The following is a 21377-nucleotide window of genomic DNA, read 5'->3' on the forward strand; positions in this document are numbered from 1 at the left end:
GTGTTGTTTCTCTGTGTCATATATGTGGGTATATACATAACTTTGTATGTATGTATGTATGTATGTATGTATTTATCTTGTCATGTTTATGTAGTGAAAAATTGGAGGTGGTAGAACTTTAAGAGTTGTGTGCAATGAAATTTCATTTTTAATGTATGGCAATTAGTGTACATTCAAAGTGACAATAAAGTTATTCTATTCTATTCTATTCTATTCTATATTCTACTCTAATCTATTCTATATTCTCTTCTCTTCTATACTATTCTCTATTCTATTCTACTCTATCCTATTCTATATTCTATTCTATATTCTATTCTATTCGATTCTATATTCTATTCTATTCTATTTGATTCTATATTCTATTCGATTCTATATTCTATTCTATTCGATTCTATATTCTGTTCTATTCTATTCTGTAAATAATTTGCTATCATTAAACTGAAAATAAAGGGAGAAATAAATTATTGAGAGAAATAAAGATGATAAAGATAAATTATATTAGATTGCTATAGGGCAGGGCAGGGCAAGGCAGGGGATGGATAGGATAGGATAGGATAGGATCCATGCTAAGAATGTAAGGATAAAACGAGCTGGAAGGCACCTTGGAGGTCTTCTAGTCCAGCCCCCTGATCAAGCAGGAGGACCTATCCCATTTCAGATAAGTGAAATCCTGATGCTCTTCTTAAAAAACCTCCAGTGATGGAGACGAAAATATAAGATTTTGGAGAGCAGGATGTGCAACATCAGAACGGTTTTAAATATAAATCCCAAAAGCCTGTCTGTTTCTTTTGCTGCAATTTCCATTTTGAAACATATGTGATCCAGGTGGATCAGAGCAAAGGATGAAACGAAGCCGACTTTATTCGCAGGGAAAGCCTTTGATCGTCTCCTTCGTCCTTCTGGAATGCAATAAAGTTGAAAGAAAACTTCGCTTCCTAAAATAAGAAGCGTCCTTGATTGCAACGGTCTGACGGCTTTCCCTCTACCGTTTCATGATTTTGATACCAGATAGAGAGAAAAATCTTTGCGATGGCCGGTTTCCTGCTGTGTCCTACCGTTCCTGTTCTATTTTTAGCACCTTGCTTAGATTCGACACGGACCTTTTCAAGACAAAAGCCAATATTTTGCACTGTTGGAATAAATCATTTGTGGATTCTTCCTCCTTCGACTCAGTTGTTTTTAATTCAAACCATTTGTGTGCCGCTCCCTGGCAAGAACACAGAGAGCACCCAAAGAACTCCAATCCCCTTTTCTTATTGTTTGTATATATTAAAAGTTTACTCCATCTGTACGGTATAAAATTACATAAGATGCAGATGTTGGAAACAGTCTACCTCCTAATTCAGCAAGAACAACAATACTCCCTAAGAAAAAGAAAGAAAGAAAGTAAATGGGCAGTTATATTTAGACCAGTGCAATTTCTCAGAAAATATCAACTGGGATTGTTTTTATAATGTATAACTTTTGAAAGAAGAAGGATCTATAAGAGCTCTCAAGTAATGTAAGCAAATGGGGGAAACGTAACAAATAAAGCAACAAATTGAAAGTCTCTTTAAAAAATACAGGCAGCCCTCAATTTACAACTGCAATTGAGCCCCAAATTTCTGTTGCTGAGAGAGACAATTGGTAAGTGAATTTCGCCCCATTTTACGACCTTTCTTGCCATAGTTGTTAAGCGAATCACTGCAGTTCAATGAGTAACCCAGTTCTTAAGTGAATCTGGCTTCCCTATTGGCTTTGCTCATCAGAAGGTGTTGTGGCCCACCAGCGGCCAGCAGAGCTGGCAGCAAATTCAATCAGTGAGGAGGTTGGGGAGGAACATGGGGTCTGGGGAAGGCTCTGACGAGTGATCTCTGTCGGAGGCAGAGATGGGGCCAAGGCCATCTGACAGTTCTCAGCTGCCTTCGGAGCCAGACAGCAGTGAGGCAGAGGAACAGCTGGAGCCTGTTCCCAGTGTGCGCATGCGCAGAGCTGCCAGAAGAAAAGCACAGCTAATAAATCAGGGTCTACTTGGGAGTAAAGCCACAAGTGGACAGTGAATGCGGCCTTCCATAGGAAATAAAAGAGGAGCGAAAGGGGAAGGGGCTTTTGCAGGAAACAATTTGTTTGTTCATTCGTTTCCGGAGTGTGAAGATCTGTCCGTGAATCTCAGAGACTCTGTGCCAAGTCTTTCCTTGCACAGCACCGCATTTGGACAATATTTACATGGCAGCTTTCCAAGCTAGATAAGGTCTGTGGTCATAAATTCATCTTTGGAAGTCTGTTTACCAGGCCTTTGCTGAATGTGAATGAGAGGAATTCACATTCGTTTAATAAAAGAGGTTTTGTCAGGACCAGGAATCTGCTTCAATGCTTTTTGGGATAAGCCTAGGTAGAACACTTCCCTTGAAATGGCTCTCCTTGGTATTCCTCCAACTGTTCCTTCTGTCATCAGCCTTTCAGAAAACTGCTTAGCTTGCAGAAATGAAGCCATTCTCCGAGAGATCTCCTTCTTCCTCTCACCGCCTCCTTCGCAGCTTAGAGCCCAGATTTTCAGCTTTCCGGCTGATCCCATTTCTTCACACGTTTATTTTGTTTTGCAGCCTTATGACTTCACCGGCGAATTTCCCCCTTCATCCTGCAAACTGCTTGCACTGCATTTTAAGAAATAATCAGTATGCATGCGCACAAAATCATGGGCTAATGATCCTTTATTCTTGGGGTAATCTTGGTCAAGAAATCCCCCTGATTACAGGAATTAGAACCAACCCAGAAGCTGTACAAACATTGGCAGGTGCTGTGGGATGGTTCACCACGATTGCATTTTCTTTGTTCAGTCTTCAGGGCTGTGGTGCCTAACGTGTGTTTTTGTTTCTTCTTCTTCTTTTTTTTCAAAGTTTTTTTTTATTTATGTTACATATTTTAACTTCTTTTGTGAACAAAGCGTTGTCTTGGTCTCTCCCCCCACCCCCCACACCTCTTTTACATCTTCTATTATGCATATTACCATATTTTTCAGAGTATAAGACGCACCTTTTTCCCTCAAAAAAGAGGGTGAAAATCTGGGTGCATCTTATACACTGAATACAGCATTTTTGGCCTACCGAAACTCCCCCCCCCCCTTGCAAAAATGGCCATGCATAGCTTTTAGGAGGCTTTTTAGGAGAGCTCCTGGGGGCTGGGGAGGGCAGAAATGAGTGAACATAACCAGGGTTAGCAAACAAGATTAGGCCGTTCCAATAGTTAAGGGGAGATTATTCCACAAAGCTGGGGCCACTGCAGGAAAAGGCCATCTTCTGGTCCTCACAGTCGACACTCGTCGGCTGACAGGATCTGCAGGTTGTCCATTCTGCTAGCTCAGGTTGGACAGGTAGAGACTGTTGGAAAAAGGTGATCCCTCAGGTATGCCGGTAAAACTGACTACAACACCTTGAATCTTATCCGGAAAGACACCAGTAACCAATGAAGCTCATATAGAAGTGCTGTTACTTATGCCATATATCTGTTACCATTTCCCACCCTGATGGTGCAGTGGTTGGAAGGCAGTATTGCAGGCTAACTCTACCCGCAGCCAGGAGTTCGATCCTGACGTGGCTCAAAGTTGACTCAGCCTTCTAGCCTTCCGAGATGAATAAAAATGCGGACCCAGATTGTTGGGGGCAATATGCAGACATTATAACCAGAGAGTTCTCTAAAGTACTATTGGGCACCCTAAATATTATTTCTATCCATGCATCCTCATTCTGTACCCATTGAAGTTTCCAAATGCTCTTCACACACTGAGGTAGCATGTGCGGTGCTGAAAATGTTGAAGCAAAATAAGTACATTATTATCCTAATAATATTCCTTCTCTCTCCCTCCCTCTGTCCCTCCCTCCCCCCTCTCTCTCCCTCTTTCTATCCCCCCTCTCTCTCCTCCTCTCTCCCTCTCTCTCTTTCTTTCTCTCTCTCCATCCCTCTCCCTCTCTCTCCCTCCCTCCCCCTCTCTCCCTCTCTCTCTCCCTCCCTCTCTCTCCTCCTCCCTCTCTTCCTCTCCCCCTCCTTCTCCCTCTCCCACTCCCTCTCCCTCCCTCCCTCCCTCTCTTAACATATTAGGAAATAATGAAATCAGCCATTCTAGAAGAACAAAGGAAAAGTGAGAGAGCTGTAGAAGAAGCTGTGAAGCAAACAAGGGAAGAACTGATGGAATACATCAAGGAGCAGAAAAGAGTAAGTGGCACCTTAAAGACAAGTATGGTCCAATTTTGGAGCCGAAGAGAAATGATTTGACGAGTTAGCTCATCACATAATGTCCTAGCGTTGAAAGACATCCTTTGAATTGTTCGCCACACATCGATCAGAAGCTAGCACAGGTGTGAAATACAACAGAGTCAACAATTGTATCCTCCATGCTTGCATTCAGCTTCTATTTTTTTTAAAAAAAAATAGTTTTTATTAAACATTTTTACCTTTAAAAACAGAAAAAAAACCACATGCAGCTTCTTACTTATACAGGTAGTCCTCGACTTACAACAGTTCAGAGTGACCGTTCAAATGTACAACAGCACTGAAAAAAGTGACTTACGAGACCGTTTTTCACACTCGGGACCTTTGTAACATTCCCCATGATCCTGTGATCAAAATTCAGTGGGCTTGGCAACTGACTCATGACCCTTGCTGTGTCCCGGGGTCATGGGATCCCCTTTTGCGACCTTTTGACAAGCAAAATCAAATCAACCAGATTCACGTAACAACTGGGTTACTAAGTTATCAGCTATAGTCATTCATCTAACCGCGGCCAAAAAAAAAAAAAGGTCGTAAAATGGGGCAAAACTCAATAAATGTGTCACTTAACCACAGAAATCTTGCGCTCAATTGTGCTCATAAGTCAAGGACTACTTGTACTTCGGTACTCATCGTTAATTAATTCCGGGAGGGGTGATGAGCACCAAAAATGTAGAGTACTAAACAAAGTTTTCCCATAAGGAATAATAATGAGTCATAAAGCAGCTGACACCAATAACTTATACCTTGTGTGTTGAGTACCAAATGATGAGTACTGGGGCAAAATGTTCACGTCAAAATGCGTTGAGTACCAAATTTGATGAGTTTCAAAGCAGTTGAGTACCCAAGTCCTACTGTATTTCCATGTATTGTTTTGCCAAGTTGATAAAGGATATTAGTGAATTCCTAACCATGGACACATAATCTCGGTGTTGATTGCAATAGCATGAAGTTGATCTTTGCAGCCCTATAAACCAGATTGATCCATAATTTCTTTGAAATTACAGTCATCTGCTCAACATACTGTGTCATTCATCTTATTTAAATGATGCTTTGAACCTTAAGTGGCTCTAAATGGAAACAGTTGCTTAAAATTGGAGGGATAGAATAAACCAGTTACCTCGCTTGGCCTTTAAGTACTATAATTCTCAAGCCACAAATTCAATTGGAGAACATCTCCCCCTGCCTCTTTGGTTGGGGATTATCATAATTTTGAATGGTTATTATAACAGGAAATGCCTGACATAAATATAGGTCAATTTCACGAAGCAGTCTGCGAATATTAATAGGATGCAAGGGGAACTAATTTTGGGTGGATGGAGAGCCAAATGTGTGAAACTAATTTGCACATACGAGCAAGACAGACTGTTTCGGGGAACTTGAGAAGTGGCAATATTTGTTTTCAACCAGTATTCTGACTAGTTTAAATTGTTGTTGTTACACGCTGACTGCTTCGGTGACTCCATCCAGCCACCTTCTTCTCTGTCGTCCCCTTCTTCTTTTGCCCTCCATCTTTCCCAGCATGAGGCTCTTCTCCAATGAGTCCTTCCTTCTCATGAGGTGTCCAAAATACTTGAGTTTCATCTTCAGGATCTGACCTTCTAAAGAGCAGTCAAGATTGATCTCCTCTAGGACTGACCGGTTGTATCACCTTGCAGTCCAAGGGACTCCAGCACCAGAGTTCAAAGGCCTCAATTCTTTGGCGCTCAGCCTTCCATACACATATATGAAGCCGCTGGGTGAGATCATCCGTGGTTTCGGGGTGGGATACCACCTGTACGCTGATGATACTCAGCTGTACTTTTCCACCCCAAACCACCCCAACGAGGCCATCGAAGTGATGTCCCGGTGTGTGGAAGCCGTACGGATCTGGATGGATGACAACCGACTCAAGCTCAACCCCTCCAAGACGGAGTGGCTGTGGGTACCAGCTCCCCGGTTCAGCCAATTAACTCCATCATTGGCCATTGGGGGCATTCAACTTGCCCCCGTGGAGCGGGCGCGCAATTTGGGCGTCCTCCTGGATGCCCGGCTGTCCATGGATGACCATGTGACAGCCGTGGCAAGGGGGGCGTTCCACCAGGTTCGCCTGGTGCGCCAATTGTGCCCCCTACTGGACCGGGACGCCTTACGCACAGTCACTCATGCGCTGGTGACGTCTCGCTTGGACTACTGTAACGCTCTCTACATGGGGCTTCCCTTGAAATGCACCCGGAGGCTACAGTTGGTCCAGAATGCAGCCGCGCGGGTAATTATGGGGAGTACTAGGTACTCCCATGTGACACCGTTCCTGCGCGAGCTGCACTGGCTTCCTGTGGTCTATCGGGTGCGTTTCAAGATTTTGATAACAATCTTTAAAGCGCTCCATGGCTCAGGACCTAGTTACTTGCGGGATCGTATTCTGCCCCATACATCCCTGCGACCAATCCGCTCGCACAGAGAGGGCCTCCTCCAGGTGCCGTCCACTAGACAGTGTCGGGGGGCGGCGCCTAGGAGTAGAGCCTTCTCTGTGGCGGGCCCAGCCCTGTGGAATGACCTCCCTCCGGATATTAGGAATACCTCTGACCTCCGCTCCTTTCGTATTAAGCTTAAGACCCACCTATTCCAAGTAGCTGGCCTGGCTCAACTTTGATCTAACCATATCGCTCCTGACGGGTTTTTAATTGGGTATTTTAATTATATTTAATTATTTAGGGGTTTTTTAATCACTGTATTCTAATTGTTTTTTATTCATCAGCCGACCTCCTCCTTGTGTATGTCTCGGTATATGTCTCTGTTATATGTTTGTTTTGTCCACATATTTATTTCATATGTTTCATTGTACGCCGCCCCGAGTCCTTCGGGAGAGGGTGCGGCTAAGAAATAAATATTTATTTATTATTATATTATTCCTTATGGTCCAACTTTCACAGCCGTCCATTGCAACTGGGAAAACAACAGCCTTGGCTATACCCACTTTTGTTGGCAGGGTGATGTCTCTGCTTTTTAGCATGGTGTCTACATTTGCCATAGCTTTCCTCCCCAGGAGCAAGCGTCTTTTAACTTCTTGGTTGCAGTCCCCATCTGTGGTGGTCTTGGCTCCCAGGAACCCAGTTTAACCCTAGTTTAAGGCATGCCTAAAATATAGAGCTATTCCTCACTTCATTATGGTGCCCTTATTTTTTTTTAGCAAATGTGACCAGAGTTGGTCCCAATGGTCTCTAAAAGGATAGAAGGCTGCTTGTGACTCATCTCTCAATTAAACAAAATATCAGATTAACGGAGGTAGCCTTTAGCAAACTTGGTACTGGGCCTTAATCCCAATGTATAAGGAGAACTGAGATCCAAATATATATCTGGCATCCTGATCTTGTCATTAGACTGCAGTTGGTGGGCTGGAGAAACCGTATGTTGACTTGCAAAGGGTCTCTGGGTTAAAAACCTTGGTTTGCATGGAATTGAAGGGAAGTGCATGGGTTATATGTAGCACACTGGTTAAAATGTGCCCAAATTGGCCATTACAAGTAAATATTAGAACAATATTAGATCTGGCTGCTTAGGAAGGTAAGGAAATACATAGAACTGAAAACCAAATTCCGAAAAGTCCAATTCTGAGCCGTGTATGCTCTCTACAATCCCCTAAAATTTGTCTGTAAAATTCAAGTTGCTCTATTGCTGTTTCATGCCAAGTTGACTAAAATATTTCGCAGAATTTCTGGAAAAGCTCCAGACTTGGCTATTGCCAAACTTTTGGTGTTAAGGAAATATTTTGTTGTTGGGCAGCCATTAACGATGCCTTCTTAAAAATCATTTCGCAGAAATGGTAAAGGGAATTCATTTTGTTCCTTGAAATCTATCTGGTCCCTTTCTAGTTTTGAGTTTTTATCCATTGTAAATAAAGATGTTGAGAAGAGTCCCCGGTTTATTTTTCTGAGATATTTTGGAGTGAATTGCGTGAGGTTTTCACTCTGATCTATCTATCTATCATCTATCTATCTATCTATCTATCTATCTATCTATCTATCTATCTATCTATCTATCTATCTATCTATCTATCTATGTATCTATCATCTATCTATCTATCATCTACCTACCTACCTACCTATCTTTCTATCTACACACACACACACACACACACACACAAATATATTCTTTGACTTCCAATCATTTGTTTAGTGATCATTCTAACTTAACTATGGCACCGAAAATTGTAACTTATGAGTTTTTCACATGATCATTGCAGCATCCCCATGGTCACATGATCCAAATTTGGATGCTTGGCATGTATTTATGACAGTTGCAGTGTCCCGGGGTAGTATCATCACTTTTGGTGACCTTCTGACAAGTAACGTTTATGGGGAAGCCAGATTCACTTTAAACCATGTTACTAACGTAACAACAGTGATTTACTTAACCGCGGCAAGAAAGGCCGTAAAATGCGGTAAAACTCACTTAACAGCTGTTTTGTTTAGCGATGGAAATTTTGAGCTCAACTGCGGTAAGTCAAGGATTAACTGTATACAATGCTATTTTACCTGCAATAGTCCACTAGTTAATTTCTAGTCCATCACTGACTCTTTTCCAGGTCTTACTTCTCTTTCCAGAAGAATGTTGGTTAGCTGTAGTGAGTTGACCATAACCAATTGGCCGTGGTGAAATTGTCCAATTCCAGGTCTTACAAATGGGTTTCAAATGCTAGCATGTCCCCATTGGTGGATGGGAAAGACTCCTTTTCAACCCAGGGAAAAACACAAAGTTTTATTTTGGGTTAAGAAAATTAAGCAAGGGATCGCATCCTACCCCACACATCCCTACGGCCAATCCGTTCTCACAGAGAGGGACTCCTCCGGGTACCATCCGCTAAGCAATGCGGGCGGGCGGTGCCCAGGAGTAGGGCCTTCTCTGTGATGGTCCCAACCCTCTGGAACGACCTCCCTCCCGATATTAGAACTACTGTTGATCTCCGCTCCTTCCGTAAGAAACTCAAGACCCACTTGTTCAAACTAGCTGGCCTGGCTCAATTGTAACCGAAAGCAGTAATATAGTAGAATTGAATCCTGACCTTCCTGGATGGCATTTTAAATTTTTAAATTTTGGGGTTTTAAATTGGTTTTAACTGGTACTATTTTAATTATCGTAAAATAGTTTGGTTTTGTACGGACTGTGTGTTTAAGTTGGTTTTGTCTGGTTTTGTGTGTTGCTTTGTTATTCATTTTGTATATTTATTGTCTGTACACCGCCCCGAGTCCCTTCGGGGAGAGGGGGCGGTATATAAGCTAAATAAACTAACTAAACTAACTAACTTGCAGAATACAGGATGATATTCTGAAATAATCGCTGTTCCCTTTGTAGCTAACCAATGTAGGACATTAGAACCCACCCCTCGCCTAGGAAAATGAGATATTGTAGGAAATATTAAAAGGACAGAATATTTACCCTAAAAGCGAGGCAGAAACTCACCCCTCCCCTCCCTTTTGTCAATGGGCCATTAAGGCCTGAGCCAGTCCATTCTACATAACAAAGATCTACCGCCTTCAGCTCCAGAGTGATGGGATTAAGACATGGCCCTCAGGACATGATGGGATTGGCCCTCTACCCATCTCACCACATGGCACCTGGGAAGATTATATCATCACTCAGCAAGACTCAACCAAACTTGGGGCTCAGGACAGCCCAAAGAGTTGTCCCTGCATGGCCCCATGGGAGTCTGACAACCAATCAGAATACAAGCTCAAATTCAAAAACCCAGAGAGGGCATAAAACCCAGGCACTCTCGTCATCTCGGCTTTTTTTTTCTCCTTCACCCAGCATGTGATCCTGTCCACCATTAAAACCATCTTTCCAAAGAGCCTCCATGAATCTAGTGTCTTTTCCCCCACTTGGAACTGAACCCAGAAGGACATTTCTTCCAACACTAAGCTACATGGATTTCGCCTCGGATCCATTAAGGACGTCCATGGAAAAAGATGTTCATTCTCTCCTATCCACCGTAGCCACCTGCAACCTATAAAAAACATCCCCAGAGCGAATGAGAAGGGAACCTCTTACCAATCCAATGCAGAACAGTCAAAGCTCTGGAGGATAGGAGAAGTCCTAATTTTCCCCCTCCAAATTTCTTTCGCCGAAGCTCTGACTCCAGCCATTGTTTTGCTTGCAACATGCTCATAGCAACTAGAATGATCTTATTAATAATGTTTTTTGTGTGGTCATTAAAGGAATTAATTGCATCTTTTGTTGGCATAGGGCAGGCAGCTAAAAATATTTCGGAGACCTTTCTAAGATAGCCAAGTATGAGAACTGTTAAGAAATGCCAACGTTATTCTGTAAAGAGAAGGCTGCTTGAAGCCCTGGGAAGGAGATGTAGAACTCTGAATATACGCGGGGTAAGAATTGAGTACATAGCAGTTTTTTTTTAACAGTTGGGTGGTTTTATCCCTTCATTTGAAAGCATAAAAATGGGTTTGGATGGATAGCAGAAATATAAAATAGCTCTTTATGTGGATCCTCTTGGAACATTTCTGTTGTGGCTCGCCAGCCGCCAGTGGAGCTAACAGCAGAGTCGGACAGTGAGGAGGTTGGGGAGGAACATGAGCCAGCCCTGGAGTCTGGGGAAAGTTCAGACGAGGGCTCTGCGTCGGAGGCAGAGATGGAGCCGAGGCCGTCTGGCAGTTCTCAGCTGCCTTCGGAGCTAGAGAGCAGTGAGGCAGAGGAACAGCTGGAGCCTGTTCCCAGAGTGCGCACGCGTAGAGCTCCCAGAAGAAAAGAACACCTCAAAAATCAGAGTAGACTTGGGAGTAAAGTCACAGGTGGAAGGTGATTGGCCCCTCCCCTAGGAAATAAAAGAGGAGCGAAAGGGGAGTGGGCTTTTGCAGGAAACAATTCAGAGACTCTGTGCCAAGTCTTTCCTTGCACAGCACCTCATTTGGAAAATATTGACATGGCAGCTTTCCAAGATAGATAAGGTTTGTAGTCATAAATATTCCTTTGAAAGACTGTTTGCCAGGCCTCGCTGGAATCTGAATGAGAGGAATTCAAATTCGTTTACTAAATTGGGTTTTGTTGGGACCAGGACTCTGCCTTGTGCTTTTTAGGGAAGCCTCGGTCAGAACAATTTCCTCCACTATATTCTTTCCTGTTTGTTTGTTTGTTTGTTTGTTTATTTATTCATTCATTCAGTCAGTCAGTCAGTCAGTCAGTCAGTCAGTCAATTTTTGTAGCTGCCCACCTCAGTCAATGACCCTGGGCAGCTTGCAATTCAAAAAACATATTACAGTTAAAACATTTCAAAACAATTAAGAAAACAAATGAAAACATCCAAAATAAATATGCATCGCAGACAAGATGCTTGGCCAGTTAGCAGTACAGCTAAGGAACCAGATCCTCAATTCATTCACACATCCCAGAACATAACCAGAGTTAGCAAACAAGGTTAGGCCGTTCCAATATTTAAGGGGAGATTATTTCGCAAAGCAAGGGGCACTGCAAGAAAAGGCCATCTTCTGGTCCTCACAGTCGACCCTCGTTGGCTGACAGGATCTGCAGGTTGTCCATTCTGCTAGCTCAGGTTGGACAGATAGAGACTGTTGGAAAAAGGTGATCCCTCAGGTATGCCGGTAAAACTGACTACAACACCTTGAATCTTATCCGGAAAGACACCAGTAACCAATGAAGCTCACACAGAAGTGCTGTTACTTATGCCATAGATCTGTCACCATTTCCCATCCTTATGGCGCAGTGGTTGGAAAGCAGTACTGCAGGCTAACTCTGCACACAGCCAGGAGTTCGATCCTGACGTGCCTCAAAGTTGACTCAGCCTTCCGAGATGAGTAAAAATGAGGACACAGATTGTTAGGGGCAATATGCAGATATTACAAACCAGAGAGTTCTGTAAAGTACTATTGGGCAGCCTAAATTTTATTGATATCCATGCATCCTCATTCTAAACCTGTCGACGTTTCCAAATTCTCTTCAGGGCCAGCCCCATGTAGAGTGTGTTACAGTAGTCTAATAGTAGAGATTACAAGGGTATGAGTTACATCTGAGGCAGGGGTGGGTTCCTGTTGCCATTACTGCCGGTTCGGCGCCCGAAAAATTTTGCGCATGCGCACAACATTAAAAAAAGGGGGGGGATTTACATTCTTTTCAATGAAGATTGTTCTGCGTATGTGCAGAACAGAAAATCAAGATGGCACTGCCGAGGATAGAATCGGTACGGTCACGTGTTACTACCTATTCGGCCAAACCGTACCGTACTGGCAGGAACCCACCTGTGATCTGAAGTGAAGATTCTTAGCAACAACCAGTACAGTTCTTGAGATTTAGCTGATAGCTTAATCCTACCAGAGTTAACAACTAAGTCAAAATACGTGAGGTAAAATAAAATACACAACTGTAAGAACCTAGAAGTTAAGCTCCTTAGAAAACCTACCCTTCCAGATGTTTAAATCAGAGGACTCCAGAAATCTCAATGCCCCTCTTCGACCTGAGTCTGAAGGCTGGGGGAACCCTTCACTGGATTGCCAATGTTGCATCACACACACACACACACACACCCCTCTCCTTTGCGTAGTCTGGTCCCAAGCTATTTTAAGGCTGTGGAAGTCAAAACCAGATTTTTGAACAAAATCCAGAGGAAAACCAGAAGCCAGCGGGGATCCTAATTAAGGGGTAAACTACATTTTTTTGCTTTGAAATGCGTGACCTGCTTAGATTGCTAAAGTATATATTGGGAATTTGAAAATGTGTCGTAATTTGAGGGAAAGTTCTATTAAAAACTTATAAAGGGCTGCTTTTTACCTCTAAAGAGGATGATTTGGAGAAATAGGATGAAAAACATTATATAGAATAGAATAGAAAATATGCAATGGAATGGAATGGAATAAGAATTAGACTAGAATAGAATAGAATGGAATGGAATGGAATGGAATAGAATAGAATAGAAAATATAGAATAGAATAGGAATAGCATTGGAGTCAGAATTAGAATTAGAATTCGAATTCTTTATGGGCCAAGTCTGATTGGCCGCACAAGGAGTTTGTCTTTGGTGCATAAGCTCTCAGTGTACATAAAAGAAAAATAAAATAGAATATATTCATCAAGAATCATAAGATACAACACTTAGTGATAGTCATAGGTTACTAATAAGCAATCAAATTATACTAGGAAACAAAGCAATATCAATTTTAAAGAAACAAACAGCATGGTTATAGTCATAAGTGGGGAGAGATAAATACTAGGAAGGAAGAAAATAATAATAGTAATACAATCTTAGTAAATTATTTGACAGTGTTGAGGAAATTATTTGTTTAGCAGAGGGATGGCATTCGGGGAAAAACTGTCCTTGTGTCTAGTTGTTCTGGTGTGCAGTGCCCTATAGTGTTTTGAGGGTAGGAGTTGAAACAATTTATGTCCAGGATGTGAGGGGGTCTGTAGATATTTTCCCAGCCCTCTTTTTGACTCATGCAGTGTACAGGTCCTCGATGGAAGGCAGGTTAGTAGCCATTGTTTTTTCTGCAGTTCTAATTATCCTCGGAAGTCCGTGTCTGTCTTGTTGGGTTGCAAAACCAAACCAGACAGTTACGGAGGTGGAGATGACAGACTCAATGATTCCTCTGTAGAACAGAATCAGCAGCTCCTTGTGCACTTTGAGGTTCCTGAGTTGGCACAGAAAGAACATTATGATGTTTTTGATGTCAAGTGTCCATTTTAAATCTTGAGATATGCTAGAATCTAGAAAGTTGAAAGTGTCTACTGTTGCTCCTGTGTTGTCTAGTATTGTAAGAGGTGATAACGTAGGAGGGTTTCACCTAAAATCTACCACCCTTTCTACCGTTTTGAGTATATTTAGTTCAAGATTGTTCTGGTTGCAGCACAAGGCTAGTTGTTCAACCTCCCGTCTGTATGCAGATTCATCGTTGTCTCGAATGAAACCAATCACTGTTGTATCATCTGCAAAGTTCAGTATTTTAACAGAGGGATCTTTTGAGATGCAGTATAGACATAAAAAGAGAAGTGGAGAGAGCTATATTTTCTATGGAATCTTGTTAGTTTGATAGAAAATTAGCCTTTTATGGACTTCAAGGGTTGTGCATTGATTCACCAGAAGGGCTTTAAAGCATAAGGAGGGAATTCTTGGAAGCCACAATGACATCGTATCCATGGCAATCTCATTATGCAAATCACACATGAAGTCATTTGGCAGGTCCTATGGATAGCCGGGCCCTGGGGCGCAAACTTACTCCTTGCCTACCGTTCCTCAAAGCCGATGCATCTATTGCCGGCTTTGTTGACCCATTTGCTCATAATGGAACACTGTCTTAACAATAACCAGGCAATTTTTTAAAAAAACACCCCCATATTTTTGTGGAACAGATGGATGGCTGATAAGATCTGCCATCCAGACTAAGTACAAGGAATCTGGTGTTTTTGCAGAGAATAAATACAGACATAACACCATCTTCTGTACAATCTGATGTTACAATGTTAGATTTGCTGTCTCCCGCCAGCGGCCAGCAGAGCTAGCAGCAGATTCGGACAGTGAGGAGGTTGGGGAGGAACATGGCCCAGTCCTGGAGTCTGGGGAAGGCTCTGATGAGGGCTCTATGTCGGAGGCAGAGAGGGGGCCAGAGCTGTATGCCAGTTATCAGCTGCCTTTAGAGTCAGACATCAGTGAGGCAAATGAACAGCTGGAGCCTGTTCCCAGTGTGTGCATGTGCAGAGTTGCCAGACGAAGGGAACAGCTAAAGAACAGGGGTCGACTTGGGAGTAAGGCCACAGGGGGATGATGAATGGCCCCTCCCAGAGGAAATAAAAGAGGAGCGAAAGGGGAGTGGAGTTTGCAGAAGGCTATTAGTTCATTCCTGCATTCTTGCCAAGTATTGCAGCATCTGAAAGATATTGGCTTGGCCAATCTCAAAGCCTGATAAAGGTCGGTAATTGTGAACTATCTTGAAAGACTGTGGGAGAGGAAAGACTTTGCTGGAGAGGAATTCACTGTAAATGAAATAAAAGGGGATTGTTGGGGCGAGGACTCAGCTTCGTGGTGCTGGGGAAGCCTAAGTCAGAACAAGATTCATCAGTAGAGACTTTACAGAAAGTTGGCAAAATTACCAGTGTTAGCTGGGAAATCTCTTAATGCAGATGTTGCTTGAACCTGGGCTGACCAATGCTTCAGACCTGCCTGGTGTTGTCGCTAATGTAGTAATTTTCCTAATACAAAGATGACCGTTCTCAGGCCTGTCCCAGCTTGGATGTTCAGGAAAGAGAAACCCTCGACTTCCATTTGTAGGGAAAGGTATAACTTTGACTGAAGCCAAGTGCTTACAAAGCCGGATCTGAATATTCCTGTACAAAGCCATTGCTTTCCCTTCCCCTGGGCCCTGCCCTATTGGTCCTTAGTCTAATGGTGTTCAAACTGGTTTGGTAACAGTCCTAAAATTTGGCCCCTCTTTGGTGGGTGCTCACATTCTCAGGCTTGGGTCCTTGTACCTGCCAGTCTCTGTTTCAGGCTGGCACCTCTGGTTCCTCTCATCCTGTCGCCTCCTTCCTCCCTATATCCCCTTCCTCCTCCCTTCCCCCTTTTATGGCAGGATGCCATCGAAGGGAGACAGGATTGAAGCAATCCGATGGCAGACCTGACAGCCTCTGTCATACTGATTTCCCTCCTGGTCAGAGGTGGGATTCAGCCAGTTCGGACCAGTTCGGGTGAACCGGTAGTTCCGGCAATCAGTTGGCCCCGCCCGCTAGTCTGTCTTATATTTCCTTGGTTTGAAGCCCAGCTGATAGGTGCAGCAGAGTGGATTGCAACGGCTCAGCTGTTTTACCCATCGGGGCTACGGTAGACGGTAGGTTTTAGAGCTGTTTTCAAGTGCGCATGTGGAGCATGCATTTGGTGCATGTGCACGCACAGCCCACGCTCAGCAAAATGGTTGTTCACTGGTCGAATCCCACCACTGCTCCTCCTTCTCCTACGCAGCAGAACCTCTCAAGACCTTGGAGCTTCCGATAAGGGTAGGAAATAGGACATACAGAGGTTCTCCACCCCTGTGCCAGTGCTGGCGTAGTCAAGTCAAGACTCCCAAGTTTTGAAAAGGAGAGGAGAGTGGCACTGCAAGGAACATCTCTTTTTTGCGGGGGTTGCTTTGCTCTGGAGTAGACCAGCCTTTTGAGCCAAGGAAAATGCAAGGCGGCTGATTTCGAATGGGGCGTGGACTCTGGGTTATATAACTTGCCCGTTTGGAAATAACCCACTGCTGGAAATAACATCCATACATTATGCTTCCACAATTAGCTGCCGAAAACTCTTTGGACTGGTTTTGTGGACTCTTTTGACTTGGTTCGTACCTGACTTTGCTTTTGTTTATGCCTTTTGGCTCCGCGACTTGTATGCTTTGGCTCGACTGACGCCCTGGCCTCTGCTTCAAACATGTTTCTTCTTAACCCTCTGCCTTCTTCTTGTATTTCAGAAGAAGTGTTGGCCACCTCGCATCCTTGGTTGCCTTCCTGCCCAGCACAGATTACTGGGACGGGAGAGGTTCTTTGCCATCAGTCCCCTGGGAAGCCTTTCTTTTCTGTGGACAGAAAGATGGTCCATCAGCAGCCTCTCGAGAGCAGTTGTATCAGCCATGATCGCAAGCTTCCACCTGCATTCAGTAGCCCCCCAGCAGGGCTTTTGCTAAGCTCTGGTTTGTTAAATAAACCACAACTGCCTGCAGCAGGCTAAACGACAATCGCCTGCAGCGTACGAAGCCTTGCATCATGGCTGAGAAAACAAAATGGCCTCCTTCACGCAGAGCTTGGAACTTCGATTCCAGGGCTGCCTATTGCAAGCCAATTCACACCACCCATGTTGTTATTAATGGCGTTGTTGTTATTAAAATTCCAACATGGATGCGTAGGTGGAATCCTGGGTGTTCTCTGAGCAAAAGTGGTATTCAGCTGGTGGGCTCACCCACCTTGCCCCGGCTGTATGCCATCCTATTTAGGCACATTTTCAACCCGCGCACATGCCTGCAAGGCCCGCATGTGGTCAAAGTGCATGCGTGGAAGACCGAGAGTGGATGCATATGCACTCACCTTTGTGAACTGGTAGGGAAAGTAAGTCAATACCACCCCTGCCTCTGAAATTTATATATATATATCTGTGTGTGTGTGTGTGTGTGTGTGTGTGTAATATATATGTGTGTGTGTGTATCTATGTATGTATGTATATATGTGTGTGTTGTATTTGTACTGATAAATAAATAAAGGGAGACTAGTATAGATCTATTTCGAGCTAATTAGCTCTTATCAGTTAGCCATATATATATATATGCATCCTGGTCTTGTTGTAATACAATACAATAGTAGAGTTGGAAGGAACCTTGGAGGTCTTCTAGTCCAACCCTCTGCCTAGGCAGGAAACCCTATACCGTTCCAGACAAATGGCTATCCAACATCTTCTTAAAGACTTCCAGTGTTGGGGCATTCACAACTTCTGGAGGCAAGCTGTACCACTGATTAATTGTTCTAACTATCAGGAAATTTCTCCTCAGTTCTAAGTTGCTTTTCTCCTTGATTAGTTTCCACCCATTGCTTCTTGTTCTACCCTCAGGTGCCTTGGAGAATAGTTTGACTCCCTCTTCTTTGTGGCAACCCCTGAGATAGTGGAAGACTGCTATCATGTCTCCCCTAGTCCTTCTTTCTCTTAAGCTAGACATACCTAGTTCCTGCAACCGTTCTTCATATGTTTTAGTCTCCAGTCCCCTAATCATCTTTGTTGCTCTTCTCTGCACTCTTTCTAGAGTCTCCACATCTTTTTTACATCGTGGCGACCAGAACTGAATGCAGTATTCCAAGTGTGGCCTTACCAAGGCATTATAAAGTGGTATTAACACTTCACGTGATCTTGATTCTATCCCTCTGTTGATGCAGCCCTAGAACTGTGTTGGCTTTTTTGGCAGCTGCTGCACACTGCTGGCTCATATTTAAATGGTTGTCCACTAGGACTCCAAGATCCCTTTCACAGTTACTACTACTGAGTATGGTATCACCTATACTGTACCTGTGCATTCCGTTTTTGTTGCCTAAATGTAGAACCTTGCTCTTTTCACCATTGAATTTCATTTTATTAGATAGTGCCCAATGTTCAAGTTTGTCAAGATCCTTCTGTATCTTAAGCCTATCTTCTGGAGTGTTGGCTATTCCTGCCAGCTTGGTGTCATCTGCAAATTTGATGAGTTCCCCATTTATTCCCTCATCCAAATCATTGATGAAGATGTTGAAGAGTACTGGGCCTAAAACAGAGCCTTGGGGTACTCCACTGCATACTTCCCTCCATGTAGATGCAGTTCCATTGAGAACTACACGTTGAGTGCGGTTGGTCAGCCAGTTACGAATCCATCTGGTGGTGATGCTGTCTAACCCACATTCTTCTACTTTATCTAGTAGTAGGTTATGGTCTACCTTATCAAAAGCCTTACTGAAGTCCAAGTAAACTATATCAACGGCATTCTTCTGGTCCACTAATTTTGTCACATTATCAAAGAATGCAATAAGATTAGTCTGGCATGATCTGTTTTTAACAAATCCATGTTGGCTTTTGGATATTACTTTGTTTGCTTCTAGGTGTTCGCAAATTCGTTGCTTGATTATTTTTTCCAGAATCTTTCCTGGTATTGAGGTCAGGCTGATAGGTCTGTAGTTTCCTGGATCTATTTTTTTTCCCTTTTTTGAAGATGGGAAGTTGTATTCGGTTCTTTTCCCATATAAGATTGAGATTGTCTTGGCAACGTTTCGGCGGGGGTCTCACTTGCCATCTTCAGGCTGGGTTTTGGGTTTAAAGCGTGATCGGAGCGGCGGTCTTTCTATAAATATATATAGATGTTTCATCACCTGATTAGGTAACATCCTCAGTGACATTTGTCAACTAATTTGATTCATAATGCAATTCCTATAATTCAGAGGCGGGGAACTGTGGCCCCTTTATGACTTGTGGACTTCAATTGCCAGAAGTCCTGAGCCAGCCAATCTTGGAGTTGAAGTCCACAGGTCATAAGGCAGCTGTGGGTTCTGGATTCCGTTCCAACCGGTGCTGTTGGAACAGCCCTGGCGTCACCCACATGCCCGCGTGCTCATGCGTTGTACTTACCTGTGATGCTTCCTCAAGCCTCAGTGATGCTCCAGCTGCTCAGCGGAGTGTCACGTGGGTGCCATACGCACCATCCACATGCACAGAAGCGCCAAATGCTTAATGCACAGGTAAGGAGCAAGGGCGGGCAGGTGGGCCTTCCGGAGCACCGTACAGGAATGGTATCCAGTGATCCGGGCAAGCTCCAGTATGCCCGTATCGGGGCTTACCACCAGCAACCCACCACTGTCATAAGGTAAAGGTAAAGATTCCCCTCGCACATATGTGCTAGTCGTTCTTGACTCTAGGGGGCGCTGCTCATCTCCGTTTCAAAGCCAAAGAGCCAGTGCTCTCCAAAGACGTCTCCGTGGTCATGTGGCTGGCATGACTCAATGCCAAAGGCGCACGGAACGCTGTTACCTTCCCACCAAAGGTGGTTCCTATTTTTCTACTTGCATTTTTACATGCTTTCAAACTGCCAGGTTGGCAGAAGCTGGGACAAGTAACGGGAGCTCACTCCCTTACGTGGTGCTAGGGATTCGAGCTGCCGATGTTTCTGATCGATAAGCTCAGTGTCTCAGCCACTGAACCACTGCGTCCCTATAAGCCTGCAGGCCACCGGTCATAAAAGGGCTCTAATTCCCATCCCTAAATTGAAGAAATGCCTCCAGGAGTCAAACAAAGCCTCCTTATAATTACATTTTGACAGGAAGTTCCATTTATTTTTATTTATTTTTATCAAAACTGTATTCCGTCCATCTAGCCAGAGACGACTTATAGACATTGGACAAAATACAGAATAAAACACTAAAACAAGAAAGTTCTTAATTTTAAAGCTGAATTAAAATAAAACTAAGCAGGATGGAGAGGAAGAACACTAAATGCACACAGAGACGAAGTGGGATATTCTCTACTCCATTATCCATGTCCAATAAGCCAAAGAATGGAGGCCTTTGAACTCTGGTGCTGGAGAAGACTCCTGCGAGTCCCTTGGACTACAAGGCAATCCAACTGGTCAGTCCTAGAGGAGATCAACCCTGACTGCTCTTTAGAAGACCAGATCCTGAAGAGGAAACTCAAGTACGTTGGCCACCTAATGAGAAGGAAGGACTCCATGGAGAAGAGCCTCATGCTGGGAACAATGGAGGGCAAAAGAAGAAGGGGACGACAGAGAAGGAGGTGGCTGGATGGAGTCACTGAAGCAGTAGGTGTGAGCTTAAACAGATTCCAGAGGATGGTAGAGGACAGGAAGGCCTGGAGGAACGTTGTGCATGGGGTCACAATGGGTCGGACACGACTTCGCAACTAACAACAAATAAGCCAAACACCATTAGTGCCCTATTTCCCCCCAACCTTTAAATGCTATTGTTGTCTCATATGTTTTGTCTTTACTACAACTTGCCAGTTTCCCAGAGGAATCAAAGAGGAATTTCAGTTCTTCAAAGAAGGAAAGCAAATTAAATTACGTTCATGTAACCGGAGAAGGCATCCAGAAAAGCAGAGAGACTGTTTAGTGGTTAAGGCACCAGACTAGAAACTGGGAGGCCGTGAGTTCTAGCCCCGCCTTAGCCATGAAAGCCAGCTGGGTGACTTTGGGCCAGTTACTCTCTTCAGTCCAGTTTGCATCATAGAATTGTTATTGTGGGGAAAAGAGGAGGAGGAAGGTTTCCTGGATGTGGTCACTGCCTTGAGTGATTTGTGAAAATAAGGGAAAGAAGGAAGGAAGGAAGGAAGGAAGGAAGGAAGGAAGGAAGGAAGGAAGGAAGGAAGGGGAAGGGAGGGAAGGAAGGAAGGAAGGAAGGAAGGAAATGAAGGAAGATAAGAAAGGAAGGAAGGGGAAGGAAGGAAGGAAAGAAATGAAGGAAGGGAAGGAAGGAAGGAAGATCTACTTGCTGTTTTATGGAATGGACAGAGGACGTGACTCTGAAGTCCTGATCCTTCTGAGATGTTTTTGGTCTTCCCTGCAGGGGGAGATGGGAGAGCCAGGCAGTGGTCCCACCCCCTCCCCACCCCCATGCTCCCTGGTCCATTCAACCCAGTCTCATTGGCA

At 43.9% G+C, this 21377-nt stretch overlaps 1 protein-coding gene across 2 annotated transcripts in view; it reads left to right on the forward strand.

Moving 5' to 3' along the window:
- Positions 1-21377, forward strand: part of CCDC91 (coiled-coil domain containing 91) — a 125029-nt gene that overhangs the window by 85207 nt on the left and 18445 nt on the right. For both annotated transcript variants that reach the window (XM_081958005.1, XM_081958006.1), the window contains exon 12: positions 4075-4188. In XM_081958005.1, the coding sequence (XP_081814131.1) occupies positions 4075-4188 (114 nt within the window). The remainder of the gene's footprint in view (positions 1-4074; positions 4189-21377) is intronic.

This window comes from Natrix helvetica, assembly GCF_964273705.1.
Source record: "Natrix helvetica genome assembly, chromosome: 6".
In the NCBI taxonomy this organism is placed as follows: domain Eukaryota; kingdom Metazoa; phylum Chordata; class Lepidosauria; order Squamata; family Natricidae; genus Natrix; species Natrix helvetica.